This window comes from Branchiostoma belcheri, unplaced genomic scaffold, assembly GCF_001625305.1.
Source record: "Branchiostoma belcheri isolate BF01 breed outbred unplaced genomic scaffold, Haploidv18h27 scaffold14, whole genome shotgun sequence".
NCBI classification, from domain to species: domain Eukaryota; kingdom Metazoa; phylum Chordata; class Leptocardii; order Amphioxiformes; family Branchiostomatidae; genus Branchiostoma; species Branchiostoma belcheri.
Window position 1 is genome coordinate 4,383,803 of NW_017802824.1, and position 13,734 is coordinate 4,397,536.

At 38.5% G+C, this 13,734-nt stretch overlaps 1 protein-coding gene across 1 annotated transcript; it reads left to right on the forward strand.

Moving 5' to 3' along the window:
* The first annotated feature begins 342 nt into the window (after positions 1-342).
* LOC109464589 (kin of IRRE-like protein 1) lies at positions 343-13,438 on the forward strand. The gene is given in 10 exon segments (XM_019761595.1): positions 343-411; positions 413-494; positions 3,449-3,784; positions 5,777-6,085; positions 10,812-11,066; positions 11,446-11,754; positions 12,161-12,271; positions 12,569-12,629; positions 12,809-12,933; positions 13,294-13,438. Coding segments are annotated over 10 exon segments (1,791 nt in total). The 3' UTR covers positions 13,428-13,438.
* The last annotated feature ends 296 nt before the right edge of the window (positions 13,439-13,734 follow it).

Here is a 13,734-nt window from a genome sequence, read left to right on the forward strand (position 1 = left end):
AATCTTCGCAAACTTAGATTATCAATGAGCCACGAATATACTCCGGGAGGCTATGATCATCCTTTTGTAGATATAGATTGTGTGATTTATACTTCTTCCAAGATTCCAAATTATGTATAGGAAATAATAATCTGATATTTGAATATAAATGATTCGTGATAAGATCTCTCTGCACAGCCAGAGCACAGACAGTATTACTACTCCCCGAGGAAAGTCCTGTCAGACAGCATCAGGGGAAGGTACCATGCTCGCAAGAGCTGGCTTCCATCGATTTTTGTAACGCACCAAATGGAAAGGGATAGGCTCTACCTGTCTCTTTTCTTGCAGGATCATTGATGTGTAATGTTGAAGAATTGGAAGACCGAGCGTGAACGGTTCGGAGGCTGACGTGAGAGAGGTCTCTACAGCCACTGCACTGCGAGCTTTCAAGATGGCTGATGCGTCGGGGACGTTCTCGTCGTTTTCCCCATGGATTCTGTGCTTTGCACTCATAGGTAAGATTTTGTTACTCTTCTAACTGTCCGGTACCTTATGCAGCAGAGAAATAGGGGAAACCAGAAGGGGGTAATTGTATAATACCATCCGATGTTATCTGTGCGTAGTATACCTCTTTAGCTTTTAACATCCTACAGAAACGGTCAGTTTATCTTTTTTTAATGTATTTTTTATTGTGAAACTTTTCAGTATTATCTAAGCATTCAGGCGTGCAAGGCAGGGAATAATCTATGTATCAAACATAACCACCTTAATCAATCCATACATATATGATAACAATAGCACCATCAAGATAAACAAGTTGCTGGAATATCTCTATCCAACAGTCATCACGTCGAAAATATAATAAATGCGCCCTGAAATCCCCACACGTCTCTGAACAAAAGACTTATCTGCTAGCAAGCGTGAATTCAGGTTCCTGAGATTTACCATGTTTTCGCTATCGTATCACCGTCTTTAGACGCATTTTCCGGGACGTGTTAGGAGTTGTTTTACAAAGGGCGAATCTTCACGCTATCTCTCCTGATTAAATTGCTGCCATGCGTCACGTCACACTACATAAGAGTGAGACGGATGAAATGGCAGCGACCTGCTTCATTTCGGGTACAAGTCTTGCTCCGGCTAATAGTCCCTTTGGGAACTGTCTGCTGAGTTATCACACCCGTGACAATGGGAGTATCAGCGAAGATAGGACTAGACAGAATAGTCCTTGTTACAGGAATCAATGGCAAAGAGACGTTAGGAGATCTTCAAAAGGGGGAGACGAATCCAATTCCGCCTCATTGAGGGCATGTCATTTGTCAACACATCATCATTACGCCTGGACACATTTTTCCGGGAAAGGTTATTAGCTGCCGGCGTAAAAGGCATTTTCCACGCCATTTCGTCACAGGGAAATAAATTCTCCGTCACATTTGGGTCAGTTGGAATATTTTGAAGGCAACTTAACATGTCGTAAGTTGCGTGAAGTGCCCATCCTTTATATGTGACCATACACTGCTTTGACACCTGTATTACCCATTAGACACGACCTTTCGACACAATAGCTCCTGAGATATAATAGATCACCATCGTTACTTGTGAACGTCAGTGGACATTGACAGGAGTTGAATAGTCTGGGTGAACTGGCGACCTGGCACAATTGTTTGCTGAACGCTATCAATATTCTAGAAGCTAGGGATATTTGAGCACTGCCATCACAAATAACCATCATGCTTCTATGCTGCGTATCTGTGATTTTTCAATTTAGGTTAATGTGGAAATCGCATTGAGATGTATAGCTCTTCAACGAGTGAGTTGAGTTGGACATTGAAGTATGAGTTTCCAAGCTACGTTGACTGTATTCATACATCCTGATCTGCTGTATTTGTAAGCAGATCAATCACTGCTACTCAATACTTGTCTGAAGATATATTGGCTCATTATAGTGAGCACTGAGTATTATTGAAGCCATCAATATTCACGGGAATAGATCACAGAGCATGACGCCAGCCAAATGACAGGCTTGGGCTTAATTGTTAAAGTACTGCTACTTTGGAAGCAATCTGTGAGCTGTTCGCGATGTTGTTTCCCAATTACGTTTGGCTGTTCTCGGACTATCTTGGGCCTCGCAGCGTGCAGAAACATTATTGCGTTTTCTCGAAGCTCAGGTGGGAGAAATCTCTCCCGAAGCCTCCTTAATTACCCCCCCATTTGTTTGGAATCTATCGGACAGACACTCCCAATCATCACAGCAATCGTGTATATGCCACTGCCAGTACCATGAAGGCCACTCAATAATACAATACCAACTATATAGTAACTATATTTTATACGTAGCTAGCCAACAAGATATAAACCTTTTTTATGATCTCCCAACGCCGCATGTTTGAACTCTTTTGAACTTGTTTATAGATTTCCACTTTGCAAATTTATTGAAATTTGTCGTTTCTTTCGTAATCACCACAAACACGCACAATTAGCACGTCATTAAACGGTCCCTTATCAACTAAAAATTCAAAGATTCCAGTGTTTTTAGGAGCAGACTCCTTCGCTCTTTAAATTCAGCACACATATTCCTATTGACTAAAGCAACAGTGATTAGGAGAATCGTATTGACTATCCGCCTTTCAGTTTAAAGCAGTCACTCTCCAGGCAGTATAGCCGTCGAGATAAAAAGGCTCATTAGCGAAGAACTGTCTCAATACCGATTTTCCGTATTTTATGGTTTTAAGGTATCACCCACATCCACTAAGCTGCTGGTGCAGACACAACTATCAGTCTACCATTAGACAGTCCCGAAATAGCCTCTAAAGAAAAAATACACACTTAAGATTCTCTAGAAAGGCTAAGGACGTTGCTGAAGCTCATTGGTTCAGCTTTTGTGAATTGCAAAATCGTAGCAATAATGGTTGTTTTACGGCAGTCGATCGGATATTCCTTTATCCTGGATTTCCGCATGAGAGTATCCCAGAGGAAGTGATGTTATCTTCAGCCATCGAGTCCAATAAAAGGTCGTTTCTCCCCATTCTGTACACCAGGCATCAGAGATAACATTTCCCTGTAATTCGCCTGTCCGATACGCCATTTAAAATCCCAGGCAGTAAAAACTGTCGACTAAATTTTCGAACTTCTTTTTTTTTATGAATGTCAGTGACGCACATAAGCCATATAGTGTTCAAGAAGGCAGCATGTAGTATCAAGAAATGTTTTCTTCATAACGTCTTATGATTCCAAGACATACTCCAAAGTTAACTTATGAGGAACGTCCTAAAACAATTCTTACTGGATGCTGGATTGCTATTTGACTATTACCATGATGCTATTTCCTTGATTGAAAATTTAATCCCCATTACAAAGCCCAATAACACAATCTCAAAACGACTTTCGCCTGGATGTTATCTCTCACATCAATTACATACAAACAATTGATTTCCATATTCATGATGTTTGATGTTCATATCTTTGTGAATAGCAATGGCGGAGTCGGCTCTTTACCGGGTGTATCCGGAATCCGCTGCCGTGTTGGTTGGACACAACGTCACCATGAACTGCGCATTCAGCGGTCTCTCTGCAAGTGACGTCGTCAACTGGCACAAGTACAATCCTTCCGAACCCGACGGCAAGCCGTTCCACGTGTCCTCGGGGAGCGTCGTGGATCCCGAATTCCCCCGATTCTCCATCGTCGGTAATAACCGTAGCGAGGAGTTTAACCTGCGGGTGACGAACGCTCAGCCGGCCGATGCCGGAAACTACCGGTGCGGGGTGTTCTCACTCACCGACACCAGGGATGCAAAGTTGACTGTCATCGGTGAGTTTTTGTTTCTTTGATAGCTTTTCATAACCTTAACACACAGATAGATGTCAGTATTTCATCACCCCGTGGCTAAATCTCAGCATATGTCAGAAGTACAGTCATTACATGGCGCCTTGTGTCACGTAGGTTCCCTTTGAAGTGCAAAGTTTGCCCAGTAAAATGACACCCTTGCCAGCCGTTTGGTAAAAGTGCTTCAGGTAGAAAGTTGTTCCTTTTTTTTAAACTTACACAGTCCAATAACGCTCCGTGCCTGTGAGACTCTGTGTTATTCCTACTGCAGGAGAATTTCCACGCCTAAAGGCCGCGCACATAAAATCAATAAAAATTGGCCCTTGTTGTAGGAAGATTAAAAGCGGCTACAGTACTTGGTGGGTTTTACTCCCCTCACAGGAAATGTTGCAATCCCAAAGCAATTTTACGACTTCCTGTTCTGCGTTGATACGTTAGCTCCCTCGTGTCGGCTGGACGTCAAGGACAAAGAAACATTGGACCACATACAAATTAGCTAGATGGATTGTCGCCAAGGTGGTTTATTCAGAATTGCAATTGGTATCACTAAGTTTGCTAGTAGTATAAGTTTGAACAGAATGTAGGAATTTAAAACTCATTTTTGTTTTATTTTCTTTAGGCAAATTAAAATATGAATTATAACAGAATCTGACCTATGACAATAAAATTATGGAAATGTTCCATTCATGGTACATCATCTGCAAAAAAACATCTAGAGTTCATTCATCAATCATCATTAAAATTAATTATTGTGTAATTTTATATATTTTAAACCAACATACGGAAATCTAATTACAAGAACACTATCTTTACATTTTGATGATACAAGAGACATTTGCATTAAGGTCATGATACCTGTTTTTATCATGACCTTATTATGAATTAGACAAGGTTTTCCAAATCTTACAAAGTTGGTCGTGACAAACTTTGAACATTGGCGCAGATACAAAGCGGCGGTCAAGTATACCTCAACTTTTTGACGCCAACTTTTGCCTTATTCGATATTTGAAATATTTGAAGTTTTCACCTCCAGTCACGTCTCATAACTTTAGGGTATTGAGCTAAAGCGATAAGTCATGATGTCCTTGAACGTAAAGATAAACCTTTCCATCATAAGCGGTAACAACGCTTAGCTTTTGATTCTTAGCGTTACTTAGAAATCCCCGAACAGTCGTAATGAAGAAATATTGGTTTACCGTGACTACTGGTGGATCAGGTGGAAGCACCTTGCCGCAATACGGCATGTCTTGAATTCCAACATAGACTTTATTGTCTTCCGCTGAGAGCAGAGGTGGATTTTACAATTGAAAAGGGGCAGCCGAGTGGGTGGTTGTGCTGAGTCAGCGGGATTGGAATATATTTGTAAGGAAATTATACATGAACCCTTTGGATGCATGTCCAGGGATAGTTGTGGCAGAATTATAAAATACAAAAGGCAATCTCTTTAGCTCTTGACGTTAAGGATAATTTTGGTACAGCCGTTTTCAGAGCACAAGTTTACAACAGTGTACTTCTCGTATATAAAACGCAGGCATTGGGGTACAAATTCCAATCACCTTCTTTATTTCACCCTACCAATAGAAGTACTATTAGCATATAGAGATTGATAGATCAAGCATATGATGACCCTGTTTAAAGTTAAAACTTTTGATCCAACACAATAAAGTTCTCACATCTAGAGCTTTCGACCAGTCACTCTGGTCTTCCTCAGTAGACTGACCCAGTGAGGCTTGTCACGTGACTTCTTTGAAGTGTGCAGTCAACACTGGGTCCGTCTATACTGAGGAAGACCAGAGTGACTGGTCGAAAGCTCTAAGTAAGAGAACTTCATTGTGTTAGATCAAAAGTTTTAACTTTAAACATGAAACAACCAACCAAGATTACCTTTCATGATAGAAGTATATAATGATCCTCATTCTACCTGAAATCTGGAACTGAAAGGCGTGATGTCTCTATGTCTCTTCCCATGTTCCATAGTCCCCCCGCCCTCTCCGCCGGTCGTGCTCGGTGACCTGTCTCCTCGCGCAGCCGGCAAAAGCCTCATTCTCTCCTGCCGCTCGGAAGGAGGCGACCCTCTGCCTGCCCTGGCCTGGTATAACGGCACACAACTGTTAGACCTCCCACGTGAAGCCATGATAGAGGAGAATGCCAGAAGGATATCCCTAGACCTGGTCATCTCGTTCCTAACCAAATGGGACAACCGAGCCAACTTCAGTTGTGAATCTGACCAGGGATTCCCTGGCATTGCCGACCCTCAAGTCACGTCAGTGACAATTCAAGTGAAGTGTAAGTACCGGTTTAACCTTCATGATGTACCATAGTCTCATAGCTGTTTGCTTCCTAGCCATAATGTGTAATCACAAAAAATAAAGAAAGGTTAAGACAAACCCCCAAATAGTCCTGCTATCAAAAGCAGCATTACTGCACCTTCAATCGAAATGATAGGGATGGAAAACCAACTTCATCTCCTATAGTCTATGGCAGCTACAAGTGGTCAATTCTAAACCTACATGTAATTCAGACCCAATTCGTGAACACGGGAATAAATCAAATCCCCTACACTACCAAAAATGCCAATCTTGTTTTTCTTCAGAGAAGAACAATTTTCTTCCACTGAGAAAATTATTCTTCACCCAAGAAAAAAATCTTGTCCATGAGACAAGAATTTCAAGAAACTGCATTTTAGCATATTTTTCTTGTGGTAAGATTTCTTTTCTTATATATCTTGAACTAAATATCCTTAGACTATTATTCTTGCAGTAAGAATTTCTAAGTTTTCTAGAAAACCATTCTGAACGAAGATCTAACTCTTCTTGTAGCAAGAAAAATATTCTCCCCACAAGAAAAGATTTCTTGAACTAAGAGCTAACTGTTCTTGTAGCAAGAAAACCATTCTGCCCACAAGAAGAGATTTCTTGAACTAAGATCTAACTCTTCTTGTAGCAAGAAAAATATTTTCCCCACAAGAAAAGATTTCTTGAACTAAGAGCTAACTGTTCTTGTAGCAAGAAAACCATTCTGCCCACAAGAAGAGATTTCTTGAACTAAGATCTAACTCTTCTTATTGCAAGAAAATCATTCTGTACACAAGAAAAGATTTCTTGAACTATTATCTAACTCTTCTTGTGGCAAGAAAACCATTCTCCTTGCAAGGAAAGATTTCTTGAACGAAGATCTAACTGTTCTTGTAGTAAGAAAACCATTCTGCCCACATGAAAAGACTTCTTGAACTAACATCTAACTGTTCTTGTGGCAAGAAAACCATTCTGTACAGAAGAAAATATTTCTTGAACTAAGAGCTAACTGTGCTTGTAGCAAGAAAACCATTCTGCCCACAAGAAGAGATTTCTTGAACGAAGAGCTAACTGTTCTTGTAGCAAGAAAACCATTCTGTACACAAGAAAAGATTTCTTGAAATAAGAGCTGACTCTGTTCTTGTAGCAAGAAAACCATTCTGCCCACAAGAAAAGAAATACAATGTATATAGTGCTACCTAAATAGAAAACGGACAATAATGTATAGCAACTAAATGTTATTTTGAAAAGCATTTGGACAGTATAGAGATTTTATTTTCACATTGATTTTTGTACAATGTATCTAATTAAAAATATCAGTCCATCAACATTCTTGGAATGGAAACAGTTTAACAGTAGCTTTCAAAATATTATAGGATGTAACTAACAAGCCATTATGATTTCAGAATACAGATCGTATCACATTCTGATCAGAAACATATTCAGCAAAAACTGAAGTTTTCGCATTATAGAATTGGCAAAGTCACACCCTTTGGACACCTGAAAACAACAGGAAAGACCTGTGTTAGTTTGCATGCGTGTACTGAAGGCAACAAGTCAAAAGAGGATGCTAAAATACTATTTTTATTACTTGGAGTAAACAATTTAAAATTATATTAGAAAGCACTGTAATAAACTTTACTATACAATACACCAGAGATATATGATTTGACTTTGAAATCAACCCCAATGGCGTTGTAACAATATCTGAGCTATGAAGTCTAAAAACAATGTCAACAGATCTTATAGGTGGGGAGGGGGGTGCACTTACCTTCAATCTGTTTGGTTTCATGCTTTTTCTGTTGCAAAGTTGGTTTCTTCAGCAAGCTGACCACGATCACTATTGCTTCACATGTACACAAGGTCCTTTTTGATTTCATTTTGACTTCAAATCTGACATGAGTCAGTAACTGACAAAAATAAGTAACCAGCGCGGCTCCCACATCTGACTTATTTTCAAAACCCCCTAACTGCATTCTGGGATTTGAATCAACCAATCAGGGGTTCAGAAAAGGTCACATGACAAGAAAAAACTAGAAAAAAAGTTCTTACATCATCTTGAACATTACCAGGCAAAATAAGAATCATCTTTCTTAAACTTTCTGGTATTTTCTTAAATGTTGCTAAGAAAAACAAGAATGGCCTTTCTTAAACTTTCTACGGAAGAAAATCAAGAATATAATACTAGCCATATCTTCAGCCTAATCAAAATCAATTCTATATCAGACTTTCTGTTTTTTTTTCTTATCATCAGTATTTGTCAAGAAAGATGAGAACTTAATTCTTGTATTTTCTTAAATGTTGCCAAGAAAAACAAGAATGATCTTTCTTAAGCTTTCTAGTCAAGAAAAACAAGAAACTTTAAGAAAGAAACACTAAGCAGAGCTTTATTCTAATAATAGATTTAGATAATTAAATTTCTTGCTTTTCCAATCAGTGTTTCCCAAGAAAGACAAGAACCAAATTCTTGTATATTCTTAAACATTGCTAAGAAAAACAAGAAAAATACAATTTTTTTGTGTATATCATTCTCAGAAAAAAAAATCTTAAATCTAACCACTTTGATGTCAGGTAAGAAAGAAATCTTCCATGGAGATTAAATAAGAAAATTTAACTTAGTCTGAGGGAAATTTAAGATTAAAAGAATTTTAATCTTGTAACTTAGAATCTTCCCTAGAAATATTGTCTTTACTTAAGAAATTTCAAGATTACAAGAATTCTAATCTTGTAAGTTAGAATCTCCTCTAGAAATATTTCTTCACCAAAGAAAAATCAAGATTTAAAGAAGCCTATTTTAGACAAATTATCTCCACTCAAGAAAAATGAGAAAATTGTTCTTGGTGCAAGAACGTAGGTATACAGAAAATTTATTTTTTTCTTATTTTTTTCTTATTATTCTCCCCCAAAGAAAAATTTTCTTCCCATGAGAAAATAAGAAAAACAAGAAAAAGCATTTTTGGTAGTGTATTCTATGTGCTGTCTCGCGTTTGCAAAGCTAGTTAGAAACCATCTACGTGATTCTACAATTATGTACATACGTACCGACGAAATACTGTGTTCCTTTAACGAAATGTAATATATGTTGGTTTACTAAAGACCCGCCGGTGAGGATTTTGTTTAGTCTAGGCACGGAATAGTTTATTCATCATATAACGATGTAAAATATAGGTCTACATGTAAAACAGACATGAAGAGTGCAAAAGTGCACTGGTACAAATATGCTCAGTACCCTTTTGGCAGTTGACGTATGTTTACTAATGGCATCATTATTAATATTCCTGGGCAAAAATTCATCAAAGACCTTGCCTCTTTCATTTGCGCGACAATTTCTTAGTCTTTCTAAAAGGGAACAAATGATATGTTTTTATTTATTGTTTTTCTGCATGACATGGCAGCTTTATTATTATTATTATTATTATTATTATTATTATTATTATTATTAGATGTGCATTGTACATGTATATAGCCTCCTTCAGTCAATATTAACCATAGTAAAATCCTAATTGATAACAGCCCTGCAGCTTTGGCTATGGCTGAACAGTCCTATACGAAAAACGGCAGTATATCTGTAGATATGTGAGTATTTTATAGTCAAATTTATTTACGTTGTAGAGTTCTTTATGCGCGATAGGTTTCTATACTAATATTCCCTGCCTAGTGTATTAAGGAGTTTATATTCCGCCACAGATCCCCCAGTCGTCAAGGTTCCGAAGATGTCAGTTGTCGTGGCTGAAGGACAGTCAGCCAACCTGAGCTGTGAAGTTGACGGCAATCCCAAAGCATCATTGACCTGGTGGAGACTCGGGGACAGCTTACCCCAGGGACCTCTAGGGAGGTAATATTGCCATTACAGTTATGAAATAGACTGGAGGTAAAAGTAGACTGGAGGTACATTCATTACATTGGCTATATGCTAGGTAAGATAATTGCTTCCAACAAACCTGACAACACGAGATTTATGAGTTGACACAAAAGTCAAATAAAGGATATAACCTATTGATTGGTACCAGTTGAGAATATCCCAAAAGCTTCTTCATATATCAAATAAAGACAGGGTGAAAGAGTCAGCAATTTCATCGCGTATAGTGTCTACCATCCCCTCTTTCTGAAATGAATTACATGCACGTTTCGTTTTGAACTTGAGATCAATATGTCTATACCGCAGAGGAAGTGTCCTTACTTTGACAAATGTGACCAGCTTCGACCTGGGCACCTACCAGTGCACAGCGCGGAATGGAGTCAAACCGGACGGTTTCGGGACCATGGCATTGGATGTCAGATGTAAGGCACTTCCTGTGATTTATCACAATACTACATGTGTGAAGGATTTCCTTATGTTTGTCCTTATTTGGATAGCAATTTCGCCTGTTTTTTGTCAGACATCACAATTTGAGGCGCTATATGCGGGGGTGTTTTCATAACTCATCGATGACAGGCTTATTTTCGTATAGATTTTGTCTCACCTTGCAAAAATAACAAGTACCCATTACGCCAAATAAGGTCATATATCGGTTGGAACAGTGCTGCCATCGAACTGGCGTTACCGCAAACCACGATAGAAATATGATGAAATATAGATATATGTTTACCTTTTTGATGCCAAGCCAGGCTGTTAGCAAAATAAAATAAAATATGGAACGATATTTGAAACATCATAAATAGAATAATAAATTTGGAGAGTGTTATTGGAATTTTGATATTATTTTACCATTGTCTAGACCCACCTCTCATCAAATCGATATTTGATGAGGAGACAACGGTCATGTATGGACAGTCCGGGTTCTCACTGAAGTGCCAAGCAGAAGGGAACCCGAAACCCCGGGTCAGGTGGAGGCGGATTGACACCAGGATGTTCTTCGACAACCCACTACTGTTTCCCGAGATACGGTATGCCAACGAAGGGGCTTATGAATGCGTCGCCAACAGTAAGGGCTTCAAAGAAGTGAGCAGAAACACATTCATCAACGTCATAGGTACTGTCAGCTCATTACAGTTTCAAAACCATATTTTCGTAGCATTCTGCAGTCACATTTAATACACTTCCATCTCCAGATAAATCCCTCACGTTTATGGATCCTTCGTAGGTTGTATATGAACCAAACTGCTCGATATTTCTTTATTTCATCATAAAACTGATGGGTAGCCCATTCAGTTTGTAGAAGCTGTTTTTCAATGAGGCCCAGCATATATATATTTGCACTGGGCAAGACATAACAACATTTAGTCAAGCAACAAAAGGTGGACAAAACCCTATGCGTCAAAACAAAAGCATGTCAATAAATCAAAGTCGTCATAACGTTCCATTATATGATGATCACATTTCGTGAATGTGACAATCTGTTTCCATCCAAGGTAGACCGGAAGTCCTGAACGTCTCTTCTACAGTTTCTGTGACGCGAGGCGAGACCGTCAGCCTTGTGTGTATCATACAAGCCGATCCGATTCCTGACGACGTCTCATGGTTATGGAGAGGGCGCAGCGGTGAGAGAGACTTCAATGATAAAACTAAAGGCGACATAGATGTTAAAACCGTCTTCAGTGATAATGTACAGAGCGAGTTGACCATATCGTCTGCAACTAAGGCCCACGCAGGAACATACATGTGCAAGGCGGCCAACAAGTACGGCTCGGACCTGAGAGAGTTTAGAGTTACGGTTTCAGGTAAGCTCTGTGATGGTATTGTGCTGCATATTTCAGAAATTATTCTTTATCATAAGCATAAGATATTTCTGACAAATATAAATAGTTTTATGGTAAAGAGTTAAAACTTTTGGTCCAACACAAACAAATTCTCTTACCTAGACATCGTCTACCAGATACCTTTGACCCAGTAATGACGTCACACTTCAAAGAAGCCTCGTGACAAGCTTCACTTTGTCAGTCTACTGAGGAAGACCAGAGTGAGAGAACTTTATTTTTGGTTGGACCAAACGTTTTACCTCTAAACATGAAAATACCAACACAGATGAACTTTCATGATAGTATAAATAGTCCTATTTCTTACTTTGTATAAAGTTTGCACATGAAGCAATATTTCAAATTTGCTTTGTTGAAGTTTCTCGCATAGCTGTTGTTGGGGTGATTGCCGGCTCGGCAGCAGTAGGGATGCTTCTTGCCATTGCTGCAATCATCACTCTGAGTATCAGGAGGGGGTGGATACGACGTGATAGGAAGGAAAGTAAGTACCTTTTACGAACGTTTCGTTAACAACAAGGTAATATCCAACAACATGAGATATGTAAAAGCAAATGTTAGTCTTAAATTTTGACATGTGACGGAGTGCTGTCTTGCGATACGAAAACCAATACTGCAAGTGCTTTACTGTTTTCCATCAGTCAATATAGGGTCCAAAATATCATCATGCATAAACTATACATATAGACTGTATGTGAGTGAGCATCATCTTTTATTATCTTGGGAATAATTTCTTTAAACCCGTACAGCTGATAAGACATATTTTTATCTATGTCTCTAGAAAAATCTGCAAAATCAGAGTCTCTGGCTTACTGCATAACAAGAGGTTCCGCGAATAAAAAGTGAGTCTATGTTCAACCTAACGACTGTAATTTTTAATAGAAGCCCTGAATTATATGAAAATAAACATTTATATGGCTTATGGCTTACATGTATGTGCTAATGGCATATTGCATCATATCTGTAATAAAAATGTCTAGGTAGAAATGAACGTTCATATAACTGATACCATTCCTAACAGAAAGAAAAACGGATCGCCGACTAAGAGGTCTGCGATAGAGTTGCAGCACTTTGAGAAAACAACGATACACAGCTCCCCGTCTAGACGGGATAGGAACACATATCCGATTGACCTTCTACATTCAAGTAAGTTGGAAGCAAACTTTAAGGTCTAACAATAAGAATTGTTTAACCATAATATTATATTCATACCCTTTCTGCTATGAAATCACACCTGGCAAACTGATATTGAATTCATTTTCATACGTACATATTAAAAGGGCCATAGTTTAATGACATTAGATCCAATGCAATTATCTTCCTAGCTAATGAGAACATCAGGAAACGTCAATTATAGCCTTAAAGATAAGATATGATACCATGTAAGTCAGCTATTTTAGGATGTTGCAATGCTTTGTATTTAGACCTTCATCGGGTTCAGTAAAAACCTTATAACAGTATTGACTGCAATGTCATGCATCTAACGATTTGTTTTCAAACTGCCAGGTGATGTGGAACGGAAAATCGACTATTCCAGCAACGAGAAGGACCAATTTTACGAGGAAGACATTTGTATCCAACAAAGCCCGTGTAGAAGGGCTAGACAACCAAAAAAAGATTTTAGTAACCGCAGATGCTGACGACATTGAAACTTCGGGACAGGATCTATAGGTTTTAACTATATCTTTCTATACACGTTGTCTTTTACTTTCATTTTCAATTCACAGCTCTTTGAAAACCGATAAGAAACCTGTTTAATATAGGAATGATGACAAGATTCGTAATTTTGCAGGTTACTCTGATGCAGTTATTATGTATGAAATCATATTAAAAATGTGTACATCAAATATAGTTTCCTGTTTCTGGAATATAACTTGGTTTAAACTTGGTTTAAACTTAGTTTCAACAGTTGAAGCAAGTCATGAGGGCTGCTGAAGAAGATGGATG